The sequence below is a fragment of the Necator americanus genome, chromosome X (genome assembly GCF_031761385.1).
Source record: "Necator americanus strain Aroian chromosome X, whole genome shotgun sequence".
NCBI classification, from domain to species: domain Eukaryota; kingdom Metazoa; phylum Nematoda; class Chromadorea; order Rhabditida; family Ancylostomatidae; genus Necator; species Necator americanus.
Window position 1 is genome coordinate 22,041,477 of NC_087376.1, and position 19,525 is coordinate 22,061,001.

Consider the following 19,525-nt stretch of genomic DNA (forward strand, 5'->3'; position numbering starts at 1 on the left):
AGGGATGAATGTTCTACTGTACGCATTGGTAACGTACGAGCTATATAACCTGCACTGTCATATAGCGAAAGATTCCCATACACTGCAAAAAGGTGCTGTCGTCCGGCATATCGCCAAAGCCCACTACCTGAAAGGTCGACTGCCTGAAGAGAGCATGGAATTTCTGGCAAAAGCCATTCGCTTCGTCACACTGAACTGCCGAACACTGTCGAGTGAACTCCAACAAACCGCCCTATCTAGGCTTCTGCGATATCTCTTTGTGCCGTTTGCTGCACTGCAGGAAACACGCATGAGGATCGTCCCGTCATCAGCATCGAAAATTACACTATATACTGCGGTGATACCGATGAGAAGAAAGTAGGTGGCTGCGCGATAGCTGTGAGGAACGATTACAACAACCTTGTGAAGGAATTTGGCTCAACGTCGTCTAGATGCGCCTTTGTACGACTGCGGGATCGCAGAGGACGTAAACTCTGGATCGGAAGTGCCCATGCACCTACGGAAATCGCGGAGAACAACAGCAAGGACGCCTTCTATGATGAACTCAATGCGTTGATGTCTAAAATACCAAGCCAGCAGGTGGTCATTGTCGGAATCGAATCAAATACCAGGATGGGACTCGAACAACAATCTGATGTGCTAGAAAGATGGTATTATCCAGCGAAGCTCACATGGGACAACGGTGACCGCCTGCTTGACTTAAGTGAACAGGCAGGCCTCATTATCGCTTCCACGTTTAAGAGTAATCATCGACGCCATCAGCTTACGTGGCAAGGGACAACCCCATTAACGCAAGAGGAGCAGCACAAGCGCAAGATGACGACTCTCAAACTTCTGCTCGATCACGTTCTGACGAGGAACATCCCTCAGTCGGATATCGGAAAATCCAGAGCTGTTTGAGACGTTGCTTTAGACTCTGACCACCGTCCAGTTCTTCTTAGCATTAGGATACGGTTCCACAAGAGGAGCCGAGCAGTACCTCTTCAACCGAAAATCGACATGGCAGGTCTGAAAGACAAAGAATGCTGAACGAAATTCCGCCAACGTGTGTCTGTTCATGTTGGAGTATGGACCAGGAGGAAGCTTTGTCCGCATAGCTTAGCGATGCGGATTCCTTCCAACAAAGTGCATCCAAGGCGCTGCAAAGGAAATGCTCCCCGTTCTATTGCTGCGGAAGAAAATTGCCTTTGCATTTACGGAGACAAGATCCACGTACACGCGTTACATTTGTCACGTGTTACATTCCAATGTGTAGAACCGAGAACCTGGTTTTTGAAAGACGTAGATTTGACTGAAAAAAAGAACTATATAGAAGATATACATGTATGTTTGTACTTATACATACTATTGAATCCATATAAGATACTGCAGTGGTTTGCAAAAGTTTCGATTTGTTTGTTTTACATAAATAAAATACTATTTTTTCTATTTCTGGGATTTCGTATGCAATCGTTCGATGTATCTCTATACGTAAGCGATCGATACTCCGTTCAGAAGCAATACCAGGGATAACGCTGATGCTCCTGCGCGGCATGTTTCGCACCTCATTAGACGATGAGGGTCGAAGTTGGACGATGTGATGGGCGGAGCGTAAGGCGAACGCAGCGCAATGCTCTGCTACCGCTATTAGCTGCTGCGCAGAGCAATTAACGATAGCCGTTGCCAGTTGTTTCCCTCAAGGATAGGTTGTCGCGGAGGCTGCGGGTACCTAACGATACGCACCCTTGCCTATGATATCTTTTTCGTTGCTATTTTTGCGACCTGCAACTATTTTCAGAACAGAATGTGTATGGATAATTATGAGGATAGCGTTGAAATTGAAACGTTTTGTTAGGAACGTGCACCTCCTGTGACGACTTATCCATAAGAAGAATGGGTGGCATTAATGGATATGTAAGCGCTGCGCAGCACTTGAAGGCATCACCCACGAATCTGGGGTAGTGCGGGTTTCAGCTGGGTTATGCCTGTACAGGGCCGTAGATTATGGGGGAGAGGGTGATTCCGTCCATTTCTTCCTAATTGCCGTAAAAACGGTCCGGAAGGTGCGGCGCGTGCACAAGGCTGGCGCGCTCCAATCGAACTCGTTGTAGAAAATAGATATCCGGAACGCTCGAAGCCACATCTTCCGGGCAGTTTTTTTACGGCAATTAGGAAGAAGTGAACGGAATCACCCTTCTCCCCATAATCTACAACCCCGAGTAGGCATAACCCACCTGAAACCTTTTTCGACCCCTGTTTCGTGGGGTGATGCCTTTAATTGCATCGGTAGACCATTCCGCTGCTTCTGCCTTACGCCTCACCCATTTCAGCGATCCAGCCTACGTGGTGTGAACAAAGTCGATGGATAGTCTCTACTATGCTGACTGTACGGCTATGTGGTGTAGATTTGTTAGGTACGGAGTGTCTCCACACTCAAAAATATTTATAGTAGGGTCAAAACGACATGAAGCACGATGCGGCTGCGTATGCGCTCGAAGCGGCGCGGTAGAGATAGCGGTTGGAACCATTGCGAAGTGCAACAATGAACTGTGGTAGAAGGAGTCCTCACTCGATCCAAGCCGCTACGCTCCTCATCACCACTTCGAGCGCAGCCGCCTGCGCAACACCTTTCTGTCTTGTCTGTCTGGCTGTCCTGTACCTTCTAATAAAAACTCGCAAGGTGACTTTTGACAGTGAGGTTGCGAATTTTTATTAGAAGTTACAAGACAGCCTCTGAAATTCTTCAGTGTTCAATGTAAGACCTATCATAAACAGCGGATGCACTAGGATTGCTTGGTTTCTGAACATAGTGTTGGTTCAGCTGCTGAAATTTCTAGCAGCTCACCTTACCTATACCTATATTTTTGGACCAGTTAAAGGTATCACCCACAAATCTGACGTGGTATGGATTCCCGACAACCAAGGACTATACGGGAACGTAGATTACAAAAACGGGTGGGATCTCGCTCTTCTCTCCCTGCATCACTGTGAACAAACGGATTCGGAAAGCGATTACGACGTCCTCTACTGCAACGCGCCCCACGCCCGGTTGCGATTAATCGAAAATCCATTCGGACACTTCGATGGGCAATTCATTTCATTCAATATGGATATGCAGGCGGGTGCGGGGCGCAAGTGTGGCGCGTTGCAATAGAGGACGCCGTAAGGAACCACATTCCGAATCCGTCTGTTTACAGTGATGCAGGGAGAGATGAGCGAGATCTTTGCAATCTACGCCCCGATATAGTCTTTGGCCGTCATAAATCCATGCCACGTCAGATTCGTTGGGTGATCCCTTCAAATAAACACATTTTGATAACTCTTATCTAATAGAGTTTTCCGATGTTACTACAGTGTACACGAACGTCTCCGATGACTCCGCTCTGCAGGCGGTTTTGGAGCTTTTACCTAAACACTCAACTCATTCAGCTCAATTAATCTGTATGGCTTTTCTGTGGAACAGTTGATTGTTGTTCTGAGGGAATGTCCCAAATACATGGTCTTTTGATGACTGGGCAATTATTTCACACAAATCAGTTGTCTTCGGACAACGCTTATGATCAGCGCCTGCCATTGCTTTCATGGCTAAAATTGAGGTACCGATTTGAGAGACACGGCTTTTTCTTCATTGCCATTACATCGACGATCCTTGTCTACTCCTGTCAAGCAGAATAAGACAACCGCTTCAATGCAGTAAATGAACAGTCGGGGCATATTAGGTGAGCTTTGGAACAAGCTAAAAGAGAATATTTCTTCTTCCCTAATGTCAAAGTGCCCATCTCAAATAGAACAGTACCGCAAACTCAATAACGAGAATTTCGTAGTTCACCATCTCTCTGCTCATCCCTCACAGGTTAATAAGTCACTAATAACAAATATATTTCGCACAGCCACCTCCGTTTGCAATGGAAGGGAGGAAAGGCAAGAATATATAGAGGTTGCTAGAAAAGTTGCGGTCAGTAACCGCTACAGACAAATGCGTTATGACCATTCAGGAAACACCTTTCTATATGCCGTTTATTTCTGATATGGTGAGCACTGCAATTCAGCGATGTTCAAGGAAAAATAATCTTCGAAAAGGATTTGCAGCGATTATAGAGCTACCCTCCAGCAATCTTATACAGAGACTCTTACGCAGTCGCTTTCTGCACTAAACCGAAGTATATCAGCAAAATGTGTCTGGATAACAAAGATGATCTTATGAGCTCATGTATTATTTATTTGATTTTCTGTATGCAGTGGTGCGACCCTCCACAAAAGTTTACCTCTTCATAATGACTGTAGGGGTCGAACTGCGTTGCACAGGAACGCTCTCTTGAAGGGTCTTCGAAGTTGAAAGGGAGTTCTACACCTGCGACATTCCGAGTTTTCGGAATCGGAAACATAGCTAAGAGTACACTACTGCTAAGATCCATCGCCGTCTGGGCAATATGTTGCAAGGTGGATCCCTCATCCACAAAGATTTGCGACAACCTATGATCAAAGCTAAGCTCGCCATTGGCAGGGCTGCCTAGATTAGGGAAAAGTCTATCTGCTACTTCAGCATACTCGCTATCTCAGTACTCTGGACTCTGGGTCCTGCCGTCTCAGATCTCGGACGGTATGGCGACCGGTGAGAGGAGATCAAACTTCAAGTTGTTTCGGAGACTTTGTTTCTGGATCACGGTGACACGTGCGCTACTCACCTTGGACAATTTCTCAGAGTTTGTTTATAGAGAACGTATCAAGATCAATGCAGTTGCTCTGCAGGATACCAAGGGCAGAAGGAGCGACGTACGACGATGAATGACGGTACACTTGTCATTCGTGGAGAAAAGGTCCCATCGCGAGATGCAGGTGGTGTTCGTTCTGTTGTGCACCCACTTGTCGTCCATCTCGTCGACTCTCGCGAGATCTTACCACCTCATCTGGTCTTTCTTCGCTTCCACCTCTTGCACCAAATCCCATAACTATCATCAATTGTTGTTTATCAAATTCATCAATCCAATTTAAACGCCTTTTATGAGGAGCTGAGAAAAATGATCCGCAGCAGGAAGTTTTTCGACAAATTCGTTGTCGGAGAAGAAAAAAAAACCAAAACGAGGAGAGGCCACACAGGAGGACATGAAATGAAAACGGGAATCGTCCTGCCGGGTTTCCTCTCCAATACTCACCTCTTTCATATGGATTCTATTTTCATAAAGAAAGATCATTGCCACTGGACATGGAAATCTCTCAATGACACGACTCGTGCGGAAATCGACTACATACTAACCAACAAGAGGTGCTGTTTACTCATCATCTCGATAGTAGAATCCTTTTGCAGTGGTTCTGATCATCGTCCCTTTGAGTGTAAATACGACTCAGTCACAAGATGGAAAAGAAGATCTGTTATCAGCAACGAAGGAAGAAAGATGTCGTATAGAACGATTGTATACTCGAGGACAACGCAAGTGATACGTCGAGGAAAACCCAAACGTAGACTACGAGCCTGTGCTGAACGTGCTTCGAAACCGCGCATGAAAAGCTTGGAACGAATTTCGAAACCACCAAAGAAATATCGGAAAGAAAAACTTTAAGGCTACTTCCGAAATCTTTGCAGGAGAATTCCGAAATACATGCAGAAGAAATTCTGGAAGCAGCACAAAGGAGGACATGCCTAAAGAAACGCCGCAAGGACCTACGCCGATATAATATTTTGCTAACAGGCTTACTAAGCGGAGGCAGGATTCACTCTTCTTTCCGTCTTCAGATGAAAAGTTTCCACTCGAACCTTTTCCGTTCGTTAACTCCTGTGTCAAACAGGATCAATCTCACTGGTAGAGCCTCACCACAGATCCTCCATTCGGAAGTGCGAGTCGCAATCAAGAGTATGAAACCTTGCACAGCTCCGGTTTTGATTATATACCAACAGACTTTCTTCGGACTGGTGCCATCCACTTCATATAATTCTAGGGTCCAACATTAAGTCTTATCTTCAGAAAGAAGGAATCCCAAACCAATAGAAAAACTTGCAAACCGTTCGTATTCATAAAAAAGATGACGAAGTGGACCTTCGGAGGTATCGTCCGATATGTTTGCTAAGCGTCGTATGAAAAATGTTCACATAGACCATTCTTATAATTCATATCTAGGATGCTGACTGAAGCCCAACTCTGAAAAAAAGCGGGATTCCGTCAAGGTTCCAGCTGTATTGACCACATCCAGACAGTGTTGAGGGTAATAGAGGTTTTCTGGAAATCCCGCTTGCCCTTTGTACTAACCTTCGTCGACTATAAGAAAGCGTTCGACAGTGTAGAAACGCAAGCAATACTGTCAGCGCTGGGCGATCAAGGTGTGGATCAAGGTGGTGACATATGTGAGAAAGTTAACCAACTGAGTACTATACTGCTGAAGCGGCTCAGGATTGCATTACAATGGATAACGATATTAATCGGGACAAGCGTAGTGCAGTCGGTAAGAAGTCCAGCAGTGACTGCACTATCTATGGTTTGAAACCGCCCTAGCGCCAAGTGACTGTGTAGGCTAGAAAGCGTTTGTAAACCTCGAACGATTCTGATATAAAGTGAACGCAGTGGTCCGTTCCAAGCGGATTGATACGCCAGAAACGTTGTTCTTAATCTTTCAATGAAATCATTTGCCTCAATCAGGAATACGTGATCCCTCTCAAATCTTCGCTTTGTCATCGCCATTGTTCTATTTTCAAGAAGTCTTTTTGTGATCAACGCTATCGAACAAATTGAAGGCCAGCTGTTGTTTATCGACAAGCTATGTGGTAGTGGCAACAGTCTTGTGTGTGAAAGTATGGAAAAACACTTTAAAAAGAATAACTGAGTTTCGAAAAGTGGACGTCATTAGTTACGATGAAGCTCCCATGACTGATAACCACTAAACAAAACACTAAGCAGGGTAACAAGATTGTGCTGTTCACAAGATCTTTGGTAATGCCGTTTGAAGGAGGTCGTGGTGACATGATACCAACCTTTGTCAAGAAGTCGTTCCTCTTGTCAAGACCTTCAAACAAGTGGTCAATATGGGAGTGATTGACATCAATCCACTTGGGATGCGCCAATGCATTTTACTGCAATTTGTAATACGCGTGTTGACCTATAGAACGACTTACGGGGGCCAGCCGATGATCAAGCCAGTGCTTTTATCCTCTCGGACGAGTTCGGTGCCAGTTTATCAACCGAAGGGATGAAAGGCTTGGTTTCCACAGAGGGAGTTTCGAAACATCGACCGTGCGGCTACAGCAGACCTCTAAGCGAGTGCGCTGCACCCACTTGTGGGAGTTTAAAAGGCGGCAATTGTTTCTATTTCTCGAATAGGTCTACGCTTGCCATCCCTTTTAGAAGACGATAACTCCCACATGGGTCAAGTTTTCCTATGACCACAAACCGAGGAGCACCCACTTTATTCGACTGAACACTTTAAAATTAGGTATCCCGGAAAGTTCTGTCCGTTTTTGGAATGAAACAAAATACAAATTTTTTCTTACCGTCAAGAAATTTTATTTAATAGTATGACTGCCATTAGTATTAAGGACATGTTGCCAGCGTGAAGGCAATTTGTGTATCCCATTCTTGAAAAACTTTTCATTTTTTGATACGAAAAATTGAACCAGTGCTCGTTTGACATCCTCTTCATTTTTTAATTTTTGCCATCCAAACAATGTTGTAAAAACAAAAACAAGCGGATGTCGGAGGTTGTCAAGTACGGGGAATATGGTGGATGCGACAGAATTTCCTAGCGTAGTTCTGTAATTTTTTGACGAGTCCCCAAAGCAGCATGTGGCCTGGCATTATCATGATGCAGTATGTTGTTCTTTCTATTGAACATCGCTGGCTTCTTGGATGCTGTCTTTGAATCATCCAGTTGCCGACAATACTTCTCCGAATTGAGCTTTTCGTTCATTTTTTAAAGCTCATAATGTGCTAGTCCTCGAATGTCTCACCGTAAACACAGCTCTTATTCAGAGTCAAATTTAGTTTAGAGGTGTAAGGGCTATGAGAAAAGTATCTTATCAGAAACTTCACCTTCACCAACCAACAAACTTCTACATGCTTCTGTAGCATTTCTTCCTTGTTGAAATTCACATAGAATACAGTGGCGTAAATAGACTTTATCAGTAGCCATGGGTACACTTTCGCTTCACACTTAAGACTAACTTGAATCACCTATGCTTTATTTAATTTGCTTTGTCGGCATGTACACATTAAGCGGTAAAGATAGACAGACGAACATGCATCAAATAAACATGTGCTTACGTGTCGAAATTTGTTGTAACAGAAGCGGATATAACTTTACGGTTGACCTAATATTTTCCATGAACAGTCCATGCTGTCTAGTGCGTGGAATCGTGAAATAGTTAGAGAGCTGACTCAAATAACAAGATGAAGATATAGTAGTACACAGTTTCCAGTTGCTGAGGAAGCTAGGGCGTCCTCCAGAAGCGACGCACATTGTCCTCGCCCGGGCAATGTGGCAAATATGGGAGGACTACCGGCTGACTTGTTTTTTTCCGTGTTGTAATTATTATATGTAAGTCTTTCTACTGCTGCAAATCCTACCTCACGCCTCAAAGCGACAGTGCGACAACCTGACCGTGGACAACACCCCCGTCATACTGCTAATGTTTACTATGTATTCTTCGGAAGCTATGGCGTCCTCCAGAAGCGAAGCACATTGTCCTCGCCCGCGCAATGTGGCAAATATGCGAGGGCTACCGGCTAAAGGACGGAGCCAACCAAAGAAGTTTGTCCGCCAACACCAACAACATCCAATACGTAACGTTGGGACACTTACCCGAATAAGTCGTGAACTGGCACACAGTCTCAGAAAACGCCGTGTTGACATATGCTGTGTACAGGAGAATCCCTGGAAAGGCTCCAAGTCAGGGGAATTAGGCAATGGTTACGGCAATGGCTACCACAGCGCATCGCAATGACGTTGGTGTTGAACGGGACGTTTAAAAACAGCGTTGGGGAGCCTCTCTCCCTGCTCATTCTTTGAAGGCTGTGGGCTCCGATGTAAAGTTCTCCAGGCGTCCTTCTGGGGCGAATTTTAGCATTGAAGTCATCAATTATGACCTTGCAGAAGGTAATCTTCTCTGTAGAACTTTTCCAGGTCTATGTAGAAAGCTCCGACTTCTTCTTCTTCGTATCTTGGTGTTGGAGCGTAAGCGACGAAGATAGTCAAAGCTGGGGTTGCACCACATCTTCTCATCCGCTGGTTGAGCACCTCATTAGACTATGAGGGTCGAAGATAGACGTTGTGATGGGCGGGACATAGGGCAGACGCAGCACAATGCTCTGCTGACGCTATTAACTGCTGCGCAGCGCAATTGACGATAGCCGTTGCCAGTCATTTCCCTTAAGGATAGGTTGTCGCGGAGGCTGCGGGTACCTAACGACACGCACCCCCTAAATGATGCTTCACGAACGATCACCAATTACAAAAATATTTGTTGGGTAATCGAAATGGTTCGACTATTGGCGCAAACTGATTTAGTGTTTCTCAAGATGGTCAATTTATAGTTGAGCATTAGCTTTTTTACACTTCTGAGATAACAGCAGTTTTGTTTCTCGATTTTCATAGATTGTATGAACAAAATACGGAACAAAAGAAGTGAATCTTCCACTTGCGTCAGTCAGATTGCTCCATTGTTGCTGCACGGCCATAATCAGGGTCAAGCGGTTGTTGAGAATTTCTCAATAGGAGGTCGAAAGATGGGTGTCGGAGCAGGGAAGATGCCTTAGAATGCATTTTCATGCATATTTTTAAGGATTTGAAGATGTTAATTACTTCAGTATATATTATAGCGACGTCAAGCATGGTGACAGAGAGTGATAAATGTCATCGCAGCTGACCTTGGCCCAGGGTCAAGCGCGTGTTGAGAATTTCTCAAGAGAGAGTCGTAAGAGGGGATCGGAAAAGTAGAAAAAAAGTTAAAGTAGGGGTCGTAAAATTTGACAATATTGAAAGGAACAATGAGAAAAGGAAGGCGGAGTTGTCGATTTCAAATAAACATATATTAAGACGTGCAAAATTTAGTGTAATTTAGGTATACAACATTCAGCAGAAATATAGAAGTGAAAACTGCTTTTTTTTCAGACGTAGTGCTGTAAGTTGAAGGAGGATCGGCAGTGAATGGCATGTTTTCACAACATATCAGAAGATATTCACCACTGAAACGTATTCTAAGATTTTTTTTTCAGGTCTCGATATTTGCGGCTAAAAAATGGAAGAGTTGTCTCAAGGAAGAAAAAACGTTAATGATGCATATTCAGTACCTGAGTTCAAAATAAATTTGTTTAATATTTGAATAAACGATTGAAGAACACTTGAAGAACCGGTTGAGGAAGACTATTTTAGCATAAACAGTTAAGGTAAAAAGAGAGTACACAGACCACAGAATGATTTTTAAAAAATTTATTCTTCATAATTTTGGTAATGAAACTGGTGCGCTTTTTGAGGCAATCTTGAAAATGGACGACTTAGCATTTTCTTTCTGCTCTAATTTATACTTGATGGTGTCGGAGTCGCTTCGGTGGCTGAAACCGTGCAAAATCATATGTCGTCGTACGTGCAAGGCGGTAAGGGAGTCCACATTACCTGAACGAAAAGAAAAGCCTTCAGAAGCGAGAAGTTTGTAGACAAAGGAAACGTACCAGAGGCAATAGCATCATACTGAAATATCAAGATTTCTATAAACAAACCTCTCGGTTACTTCTTAACTAGCACAAACAATTGAAATCTTGAATAGATGTGATGCAGAATAAATAACGTGATGAAGTTGTGGAAGGTGATAATATAGAAAACCAATTATTTTAAATGCAATTAGCTACCTAAAAGTTTTGATCATTTCAAAATTTCAAATCGACTTGTTGTCAAACCCATCAAATCTAAGCACTACAAAATTGTGTGTTACTACTTTATATGAACCTCCACAACGATTTACCGCCTCATAGTGGCATGGAGGTGACTCTGAGCGTGCACGGCGGAAGTTCGTTTTGCGGCAGGGTGTCCCAAGCTGAGGAGTTCGACACATCCGACATTCCGACTTCTCGGAATCGTAAGCCTAGCTAAGAGTAAACCACTGCTAAAACTCACCAAACTTTTAGCAGTAGACCACTGCTAAAACTGGAAAAATGTCGCAAGGTGGTTCCCTGATTCATATAGGTTTGGCGACGACCTGTGGTGAAAGCTAAGCTCGCCGAGGCAGGGCTGCTTAGTTTGGGGAAAAGTCTTTTTGCCACTCCAGCATATTCACTGCCTCAGTACCCTGTACACTGGGCCCTGCCGTCTCAGGCGTCGGACTTTATGGCGACCGGTGAGAGGCCATCAAATCTCAGGTTGTTCAGGACGTCTTTGATTCTGGACCAAGGCGACACACGCACGACTCGCCGTAGAGACTGTCTCAGACTGTGTACTTACAACGCGAGAACAGTTTCCGCTGACCTGCATGCCCTTTTCGGAGCTGCAGAGCGTATCAAATTTCACGTGATTGCTCTGCAGGAGACCAAGTGCAGTAGGAGCGACGTACGACAGATGAATGACGGTACACTCGTCATTCGTGGAGAGAAGGTTCCGTCGCGAAATGTAGGCGGTGTTGGTTTTGTTGTGCACCCATCTATCGTCCATCTCGTCGGTTCTCACGAGATCCTATCACCTCGTCTGGCCATTCTTCGCCTCCGCCCTCTGCGCCAAAAATCCATCAGTGTCATCAACTGCTACTCACCAACATCAGCAGCTGATGAATCCGAATTGGACGCTTTCAACAAGGAGCTGGAGGAAGTGATCCGCAACGAGAAGTCCTTCTACGAATTCGTTGTCGGAGACTTCAACGCAAAACTAGGAAAGGCCACAGAAGAGGAATACAGGATCGGAAGATTTGTACTATGGAACCGGAATGAAAATGGCAATCGTCGGCCGGACTGTTGTCCGCCACTGGCGTCTTTCATAGGAACTCTCGTTTCATGAAGAAGGATAATCGTCGGTGAGCATGGGAATCGCCCAATGTCGCGACTCGTGCGGAGATCGACCACATACTCACCAAATGGAGGTGGTGTTCACTTGACGTCTCAGTAGTACTATCGTTTTGTAGTGGTTCTGATCACCGTCTCCTTCGTGCGAAAATACGACTCAGCCACACCATGGAAAAGAACATCCGCTATAGGCAGTGAAGGAGAAAAGAAGTCGTCTACGACGATTGCGTACTCGAGGAATCCTTACCCCAAGGTGACTGGCACATCGAGGAGAACCCAAACGTGGATTACGAGATTCTGCTCAGAGGATTACGAACCTGTGCTGAGCGTGCCTCGAAGCTGCGCACGACAAACTTGGATCGAATTTCGAAGACCACCAAGGAATTGTTGGAAAGAAGAAGGGCTTCGAGGCTTGATTCGAATGCATCGCACATTGAGCGGTTAGTAGCAAACACTAGCTGCAAGAAAGTGTTGCAGGAGGATCTTTTGAAATATAGGCAGAAGAAGATTCTGGAAGCAGCACAAAGAAGAACGAGTCTAAAGAAGTGCCGCAGGGATCTCCGCGAATATAATATTCCGCTAGCAGCCTTGCTGAGCGAAGATGAGACTCATACGTCTTCTCGTCGTGAGATGGAAATTAGGAGAGGTCCTACTCGAACCTTTTCCCTTCATCAACTCCTGTGTCAAGCACGGTCATCCCCACTGGCGAAGCTCCACCATTCTCCCTTCGGAGGTACGAGTCGCTATCAAGAGCATGAAACCTGGGACTGCTCCCGGTCCTGATTTTATATCAGCATGATTTCTTGGGGTTGGTGGCCATCCGCTTCGTGTAATCTTAGCAGCGCACATGCTGTCCTAACTTCAGAAAGAAAGGATCCCAGACCAGTGGAAGACCTCGCGAACCGTACTTATCCATAAGAAAGGTGACCGAGAGGACCTTCGGAACTACCGTCCGATGTGCTTGTTGAGCGTGTTATACAAAGTATTCACCAAGATCATCCTCACACGCATATCTAGGGAACTGGATGAAGCCCAGCCTCAAGAACAAGCTGGATTCCGCCAACGGTTCAGTTGCTTGGACCACATCCAGACCGTGTCGAGGGTCATAGAGATTTGCCGGTAATACCGCCTGCCTCTTGTTCTAACCTTCGTCGAGTATGAGAAAGCCTTCGACAGAAACGAATGCAATATTGTCAGCGCTGGTTGATCAAGGTGTGGACGCGTCGTATGTGAGGACATTAGCCAATTGCTACGATCGATGCACGACTAGGATACAGCTTTTCGACTCTCACTCACCATACTCGTTGGGAAGGGGATACGACAAGGCGATACTATATCGCCGAAGCTGTTCACAGCTGCATTGCAATGGATAATGAAATCACTATCCTGGGAAGAAAGGGACATACGCGTTGATGGAAGATTTCTTTCGAACCTTCGTTTCGCGGACGACATCGTTCTCTTTTCGAGCAATACCAATTAAGCAGAAACGATGCTCAACGAATTGAACGATGCAGGGAAGAGAATAGGACTCACACGTACCACGTATACCTCGGACATTCTATGAACATGGAAAACGACTCGAAAGGAAAACTGAATAGAAGAATGAGAGCAGCCCTCAGGGAAGCTACGGACCAACTGACGGACCAAGATCTTCGTGTCCATCTGTTCGACTCGTCAGTTCTTCCAGCGCTATGTTAAGCAGCGGAGACGTGCGCAGACACCGCTGCCACGTCTAGGAAGCTACTTACTATCCACAGAACCCTTCAGAGGTGCCTTCTGAAGTTTAACCGGCGCACACCTAGCCGGTCTTCGCAGGGCCCGCACGTCCAGTGAAGACGAGCCTTCTAATTCTATGTAAGTGCTTTATATGAAAGAAATGAAACTAATCAGAGGTGACTTCGTATTGAGCACTAAGAGACCATAGAAAGCAATCTTAGTTTCCTTCATAGCTTGCACAGTGCTTCGGCACTCTTCCGTTACCGCCTATTCAATATATTGAAGATCCGCAGTTGTAAGGAAACGTAGCGTCGAAAATTCGGTTAGGAACGGATGACAAACTTGATGACAAACGAGACCTTCAGAAGCTAACAGAAGTGCCAGAGCACTAAGTAAAAGTAGAAGCATAATACCTTATTGAAAAACAAGTACGCTGACTCAACTTGGTAAGTGTAGTGCAGATAAAGTGCTTTATGTGTAATATTTCCCCATCGATCGCATATTTATGCGCGATTATAAAGACTTCGATAAGGAATTGGCTGGTTCGTATTCCATTGCTGATGGGAAAACGGCGACGTGGTTCGGTGGCTCAATGCGATGTATCGCTGTTTTAATGTAAGAGTCAGGGATCAGTCCCTGCGAAAAGTGATATTTGTGCATTTAGCGTAATAGAATTTAAAGAACACACTTCTCAGCCGACAGCGACAAATTTCTTACTTTCACACGAAAAAGCAAGTTTGAAAAAAGTAAAAAGTAGGTAAAAAAGTAGACTCCACGAGTTTCTGAATATCGACGCTCAAGGCGAATTTCATGCAATATAGCTGTGTAGGGAGCGATTTCTTGTATTAGGGTGTTCGGAAAGTATCTGCCGAAATACGGCGGAGTTTCAAAACAACACAACTTTTTAACAACATATTATCATTTGACGAAATAATCTCCATCAACATCGACAACCTTCTGCCAGCATCTCACAAGATCACGGATTCCTTTGGCGTAGAACTCCGGCGACTTGGAGGCGAAGAAAGCCCGAAGGTCATTTTCGAGGTGGTCACGATCATCGTAGCGCTTCTCTTCCAGGTGATGCCGAAGCGATCAGAAGAGGAGGTGGTCGCTCGGGGCCCGGACCGGGCTGTACGGCGGATGCGGTAGAACTTCCCATCCGAGCTCCAGAATTTTCTGGGAAGTCTTCTTCGCGATATGAGGGGTTGTCGAGCTTCGGGTGCTCCTTGCGGATTTTGTCGGTCAGTCTTTGCAGTTGAGCACAGTAGACCTCGGCAGTAACTGTCGTGTTGTCTGGCAGCAGTTCGAAACGGTGGACGGAGCACGCTTCACAAAGTGCCTAGGAGTAGCGAGTTTTCTTCTTCAAAAATTTCTGACAAAAGTAGTAGGAACCTACTGAACGCCATGTAGTGAAATATATCATGAGAACAGGACTTTTCGGTACACTGTCACCACTCTTTTCATATCAAAGCACGCTTCACAAAGTGTCTAGGAGTGGCGAGTTTTCTTCTTCAAAAATTTCTGACAAAAGTAGTAGGAACCTACTGAAGCCTATTTCCATGGTTCCAGTAGAAGAAAATAGGAAACCTTTTTCTGCTCTACAGTTAACTGTTCCATGCGATCTTAATCAAGATTTTTTTTTCGTTCTCGTTTTTTATGCTCTAATCTGTCCTAGCCTAGCGGAACATGTTCGTCGCCAACGGTGTAATTCCTTCTCCCCTTCTCATTCCATTCGTATTCCTTGCAGTGATTGGTTTGCTAAAATGTTATGTTTCTCGGAAGTTTTTCTTTTATTCTGCAGTAGTACTTTTTCACTACATTAGTGCTTTTTACTCACCTCTTTGTCTTCAGCCTTCTTCTTGCATTTTTTCATAGCAAAACCTCATTGTAGACTATGTTTTTCACTGATTCATGTGGTGTATGGACCTTCAGTCCGACTGGATCTCTTACGCGGGAAAAAGCTACATATAGCTGCCCGTGACTGAACACGTCTTCTGGCAAATACACTCCCACTTTGTTGAAGGACTGTCCTTGTGCTTTGTTGATGGTCATTGCAAAGGCAAGGCGTACAGGGAATTGCCTTCTTCGTAGTCGGAAAGGCAACTGCTTATCCCAGTAGTTGTCAATTCTGGGTATTACAGCTAGCTGATTTCTTCGGCTCCCACAAATAAAGCGGCATCCAAGCACATACCGTCCAAGGGTTTCTATTCTTAGTCGCGTCCCGTTGCACAGACCATTGAGAACGTCAAGGTTTCGCAGAAGCATGATAATAGCACCTTTCTTCGGTCGAAGTTCGTGCGGTGGCATTCCCGTGGATTCCAAAGTGTTTAGATACTCCATCGGGTACAGTTCATCTGAACTCCCTTCGTGGTACAGTGCTTCATCAATGCTTTTGTAGACGCGCTCATCGTGTGGACTGGATGTGCATAATCGTTGCAAGGCATCGTTATTTAGCCGCCTTACACTCATATTAGTGGGAGCCAAAATTGCCCGTTCATAAAGGTCCGTATCATCAGCACTAATAGTTTCACCGAAAATCTCCATGACGATGCTTCTTTGACACCGGAATTCCTCTAAAATTTGAACGCGCCCACTGTCGTCGTTCGCGTTGCCATTGCTTAAGTTCAGCAGGAAATTCGCCCATTCAAGTCCAGCTTCTCGTGCTCTCATATTAACTTGAAGCCTATGAGTGTTGAAAAGTGACCACAGAACAGAATTCGTCACACATGAATTTACGAAGTCGTCTCGCTGTCCGTGCTCTACTATGGGTAACACTTGTCGGAAATCGCCTCCAATGATGAACAACTTGCCGCCGAATGGCTTATCGTTCTGCATAATATCACGCAACAAACATTCGACGGCTTCAAGGGCGCACTTTGGGGTCATTGAAATCATCCCAGATGATAATTTCAGTGGCTATAAGTTGTCGTGCTTCTTTTTGCTGGCGTTTCATCAAGGATGTGCGATTCCCATCGGCCATGTTGAGCTTGAAAGTTGAGGTTACCGTTCGCCCACGCGGCAGAAGACTGGCTGCTATGCCTGTCCAAGCAACGCACAACACCTGACGTCGCTGCCCCATGGCCAGGTTGTAAATGGTGTTATAGAGGTACGTTTTCCCTGTTCCACCTGGGCCATCGATAAAAAAGCAGCGGCTTTCACTGCGGTTCATTGCTGCAAGGATGTCATCAGCAGCCCTCTTTTGATGTGTATTCAACGATTCGTATAATCGCGATCCTTCACTTCCATGTTGATGATAGTCAATTGGGACTTCGGGAGGTGAAGGTCTTTGATTCGTAGGAGGCACAATAATTTGGGCTAAATCTCTGCCAAGCAGTAGCATCCGATCGGCGACGTCGAAATAGGCGACAACGATAGCCTCTTCTGCTCCTAGCCCTCTGCTGATGTAATCGTCAGCCATCGTTGCCGAAAACTCATTCCAAAGCTCCTCAGCATTTGCGACTTCACAGTAACAGAGCAAGCAAGCAAAAATACTTCGTAACGTTGCTGCTGTCTGAAACTGTGCAGCTTCCTGAATACTCTGACGATAATACGTGTCATCATCAAGGAATCCGGAAGCCTTTGCTGCTTCGGAAAACTTTTTAAGTGCGTCTGTCAACGGTTCTGAGGTCCTGGAACGACTCCTTTCCTTTGGTGTTGAGTAAGAGGATACGTATGTATACTGTTTCACCATGAGATGTAGCGTTCTACATCTCATGGTGAAACAGTATACATACGTCCAATTTCTTTGCCCGCTCTTCTTCGAGGTCGCCAGCCGTCACGTGCAGTGAACGTAAAATGCTCGGGAATTTAGTAGTAATAGAGATCACGAGCATCAATTCCCATTTCTATACCACTGTTGGCCATGTTCTTGCAGAGCTGATTCAGCTCTAAATATGCGGTGAGCGTAGTGAAGCGGTTTTGGGCCCGTTCGAGGAATTGTCGCTCCTGTCCAGCAATGTCTGATATTCGGGCAGATGAACTGCAAGTCTGTATACCGTGTGAGATTTTTCTTGCATGGAGAAGCCGAAAATTCTGTGGAGAGCCTGAGGTGGACAAACATACCGAGTATTGAGATGTTGTTGTGTGTCGATCCACTTTCAATGTTAATCCGTGCGCGATCGGGTCCTTTGTAGATATACTTGTATAAGTACTTTACCGCAGAAATCGTACCGCATATTTCTAAGTTCACGTGGCACTGGAACTTGGTAAGTAGGTAGAGATTAGTTGGTACTACCCACTCATCGCTGTACTCGTGACCGCTGACTTCAACAGTTGTGCAGTTGCGCCTCCGATAAGTTGGATAGCCGTTGACTTCCATAGATGTTTCCTCGCGCAGCGCTTTCGGAAAACGTTTTGAGCATTTTCCATCACGCATACACGGCGAATTAGAATTTTCGATCCCACATTTCCTGTGAAGCATAAACGAAGTAACAGCCGTATGAGCGTCTGGTTCCGTTTCTTCATTCGGTATCTCTGCGCTCACAGCAATATCGACTTCTTCCACTGTCCGTACTTTCCATCCTTCCTTCATTATCAAGAGCATATGGCAGTGAGGAAGCCCTCGCTTTTGAAACTCAATAACGTAGACGTAGGCTTCCACTTCCCCAAGTACGTGCTTTTTGAAGAGATCACTACACAATTCTTGCAATTTCCCGTGGAAAACTCTTGCTGTCAAATCAGGTCTATCTGATGCAACCTGCCCGTTGTAGAGGTTTTCCTGAATCCCTTGCCATTGCGGATTGCAAGTGATAGTGAGGAAATATGTGGGCTTCCCGTATCGGGCTACAATGGCCATGGCGTCCTGATAAGATTGCTGCATAGCTCTCGGACTGCCAATGTGTGAAGACGCCAAGATAACTCTGCTACCTGGTGGTCCATGGCTATCTTCACCGGCCAGATAATCCTGTAACCCTCTATAGTAATCAGAACGAAGATCGACCTGATGCGTCCTCTAGTATTTTAGTCTGTTCTGCTCAATCTTGACGTAAGCGTCAACAGCAAACTGTTGAAAGAGTTTACCCGCATGCAGAATTGGACTAAAAGACTCACGAATGGAAAACAGGTGGGCGTAATACTTCATTTGAGTGATTCGAGCTCCGTCATTATCAACCAAGTTCGGATCCCATCCACCTCTACCGGTTGGAAACAGCAGTGGATACGTGAGAAGATCGCATCGTTTATCTATGTCACTGATGTTCATCAACTTTGATCCTGCAGCTTGTCGAACATGGACCGCAAGACTCCTATTCGCAGGAATGTCGTTTTCTTCTCCCACGTATACGACTGCCACTTCGTTTGCAGTAGGAATAGCGTACTCTCCTTTTGCGAAACACCGCTCTCTGCTGTCATCGAATACCATGCAAATTGGTATGGTTTGCCGATTTTCTCGCTGGGCTGCCGCTATTTCCATTTGCTCCACTTCGCTCATCATTTTAAATGATTGAGCGTAGACATTGTTACGCGCAAACCATTCACTCAGAAACAACATGAGGTTGGAATCGCAGTACGAATTCCGCATATTACCAAGGCGCTGTTGGGCAGCCATTTCAGTGTCTAGAATATATATTTGACCGAATTGACGTTGCTCCCCTTGGTGAGGATGAAGCGCACCCAGTCGGTGATAGATTTGCCCATGAATTCGGTAACAATATGGCCCTCTTCCAGAAATTGTGTCAACTTGAGCCCCCATCGAAGCCATCGCAAGGGCAGAGTTGAATGCTCTTATATTTTCAAGAAAGTTGCGCTGACGGTGCGTCACCTCTGTGGGAGCCGCTCTATCTCGCACAAAGAGCTGTTTTAATTGCTCTGGAAACTCCTCAAACAGATTCAAGTTGAATCGCCCTCGGTCACAACAATCAGAAAAG

At 45.3% G+C, this 19,525-nt stretch overlaps 8 protein-coding genes across 10 annotated transcripts; 4 read left to right on the forward strand and 4 right to left on the reverse strand.

Annotated features, from left to right (window-relative positions):
• Window positions 1-4: 4 nt before the first annotated feature.
• RB195_024736 (uncharacterized protein) lies at window positions 5-900 on the forward strand (the record flags this gene model as incomplete). Its single annotated transcript, XM_064212618.1, has 2 exons — window positions 5-212; window positions 281-900. The coding sequence occupies 2 exons, from the start codon at window positions 5-7 to the stop codon at window positions 898-900; spliced, it is 828 nt and encodes a 275-aa protein (XP_064068499.1).
• A 7,699-nt stretch (window positions 901-8,599) lies between these two features.
• RB195_024737 (uncharacterized protein) lies at window positions 8,600-8,905 on the forward strand (the record flags this gene model as incomplete). Its single annotated transcript, XM_064212619.1, has 1 exon — window positions 8,600-8,905. The coding sequence occupies one exon, from the start codon at window positions 8,600-8,602 to the stop codon at window positions 8,903-8,905; it is 306 nt and encodes a 101-aa protein (XP_064068500.1).
• A 1,582-nt stretch (window positions 8,906-10,487) lies between these two features.
• Window positions 10,488-11,940, forward strand: RB195_024738 (uncharacterized protein; the record flags this gene model as incomplete). 2 transcript variants are annotated; one of them, XM_064212620.1, is made up of 2 exons in its annotated part: window positions 10,488-10,553; window positions 11,140-11,940. In XM_064212620.1, 2 exons carry the CDS (start codon window positions 10,488-10,490, stop codon window positions 11,938-11,940), a joined length of 867 nt encoding a protein of 288 aa, XP_064068501.1. The 2 variants fall into 2 exon arrangements, with proteins under 2 accessions (XP_064068501.1, XP_064068502.1); XM_064212621.1 differs by lacking the exon at window positions 10,488-10,553 and having other exon boundaries at window positions 11,281-11,940.
• Window positions 11,941-11,962: 22 nt separating this feature from the next.
• On the forward strand, window positions 11,963-13,643 carry RB195_024739 (uncharacterized protein; the record flags this gene model as incomplete). The annotated part of the gene is made up of 6 exons (XM_064212622.1): window positions 11,963-12,022; window positions 12,137-12,198; window positions 12,251-12,385; window positions 12,443-12,637; window positions 12,963-13,064; window positions 13,460-13,643. 6 exons carry the CDS (start codon window positions 11,963-11,965, stop codon window positions 13,641-13,643), a joined length of 738 nt encoding a protein of 245 aa, XP_064068503.1.
• Window positions 13,644-14,715: 1,072 nt separating this feature from the next.
• RB195_024740 (uncharacterized protein) lies at window positions 14,716-16,496 on the reverse strand (the record flags this gene model as incomplete). The annotated part of the gene is made up of 2 exons (XM_064212623.1): window positions 14,716-15,000; window positions 15,543-16,496. 2 exons carry the CDS (start codon window positions 16,494-16,496, stop codon window positions 14,716-14,718), a joined length of 1,239 nt encoding a protein of 412 aa, XP_064068504.1.
• A 28-nt stretch (window positions 16,497-16,524) lies between these two features.
• On the reverse strand, window positions 16,525-17,376 carry RB195_024741 (uncharacterized protein; the record flags this gene model as incomplete). Its single annotated transcript, XM_064212624.1, has 1 exon — window positions 16,525-17,376. The coding sequence occupies one exon, from the start codon at window positions 17,374-17,376 to the stop codon at window positions 16,525-16,527; it is 852 nt and encodes a 283-aa protein (XP_064068505.1).
• A 92-nt stretch (window positions 17,377-17,468) lies between these two features.
• On the reverse strand, window positions 17,469-18,480 carry RB195_024742 (uncharacterized protein; the record flags this gene model as incomplete). Of its 2 annotated transcripts, XM_064212626.1 has the most annotated exons (2): window positions 17,469-17,620; window positions 17,724-18,456. In XM_064212626.1, the coding sequence occupies 2 exons, from the start codon at window positions 18,454-18,456 to the stop codon at window positions 17,469-17,471; spliced, it is 885 nt and encodes a 294-aa protein (XP_064068506.1). The 2 variants fall into 2 exon arrangements, with proteins under 2 accessions (XP_064068506.1, XP_064068507.1); XM_064212625.1 differs by having other exon boundaries at window positions 17,494-18,480.
• A 132-nt stretch (window positions 18,481-18,612) lies between these two features.
• RB195_024743 (uncharacterized protein) lies at window positions 18,613-19,359 on the reverse strand (the record flags this gene model as incomplete). The annotated part of the gene is made up of 1 exon (XM_013442128.2): window positions 18,613-19,359. The coding sequence occupies one exon, from the start codon at window positions 19,357-19,359 to the stop codon at window positions 18,613-18,615; it is 747 nt and encodes a 248-aa protein (XP_013297582.2).
• Between the last annotated feature and the right edge of the window lie 166 nt (window positions 19,360-19,525).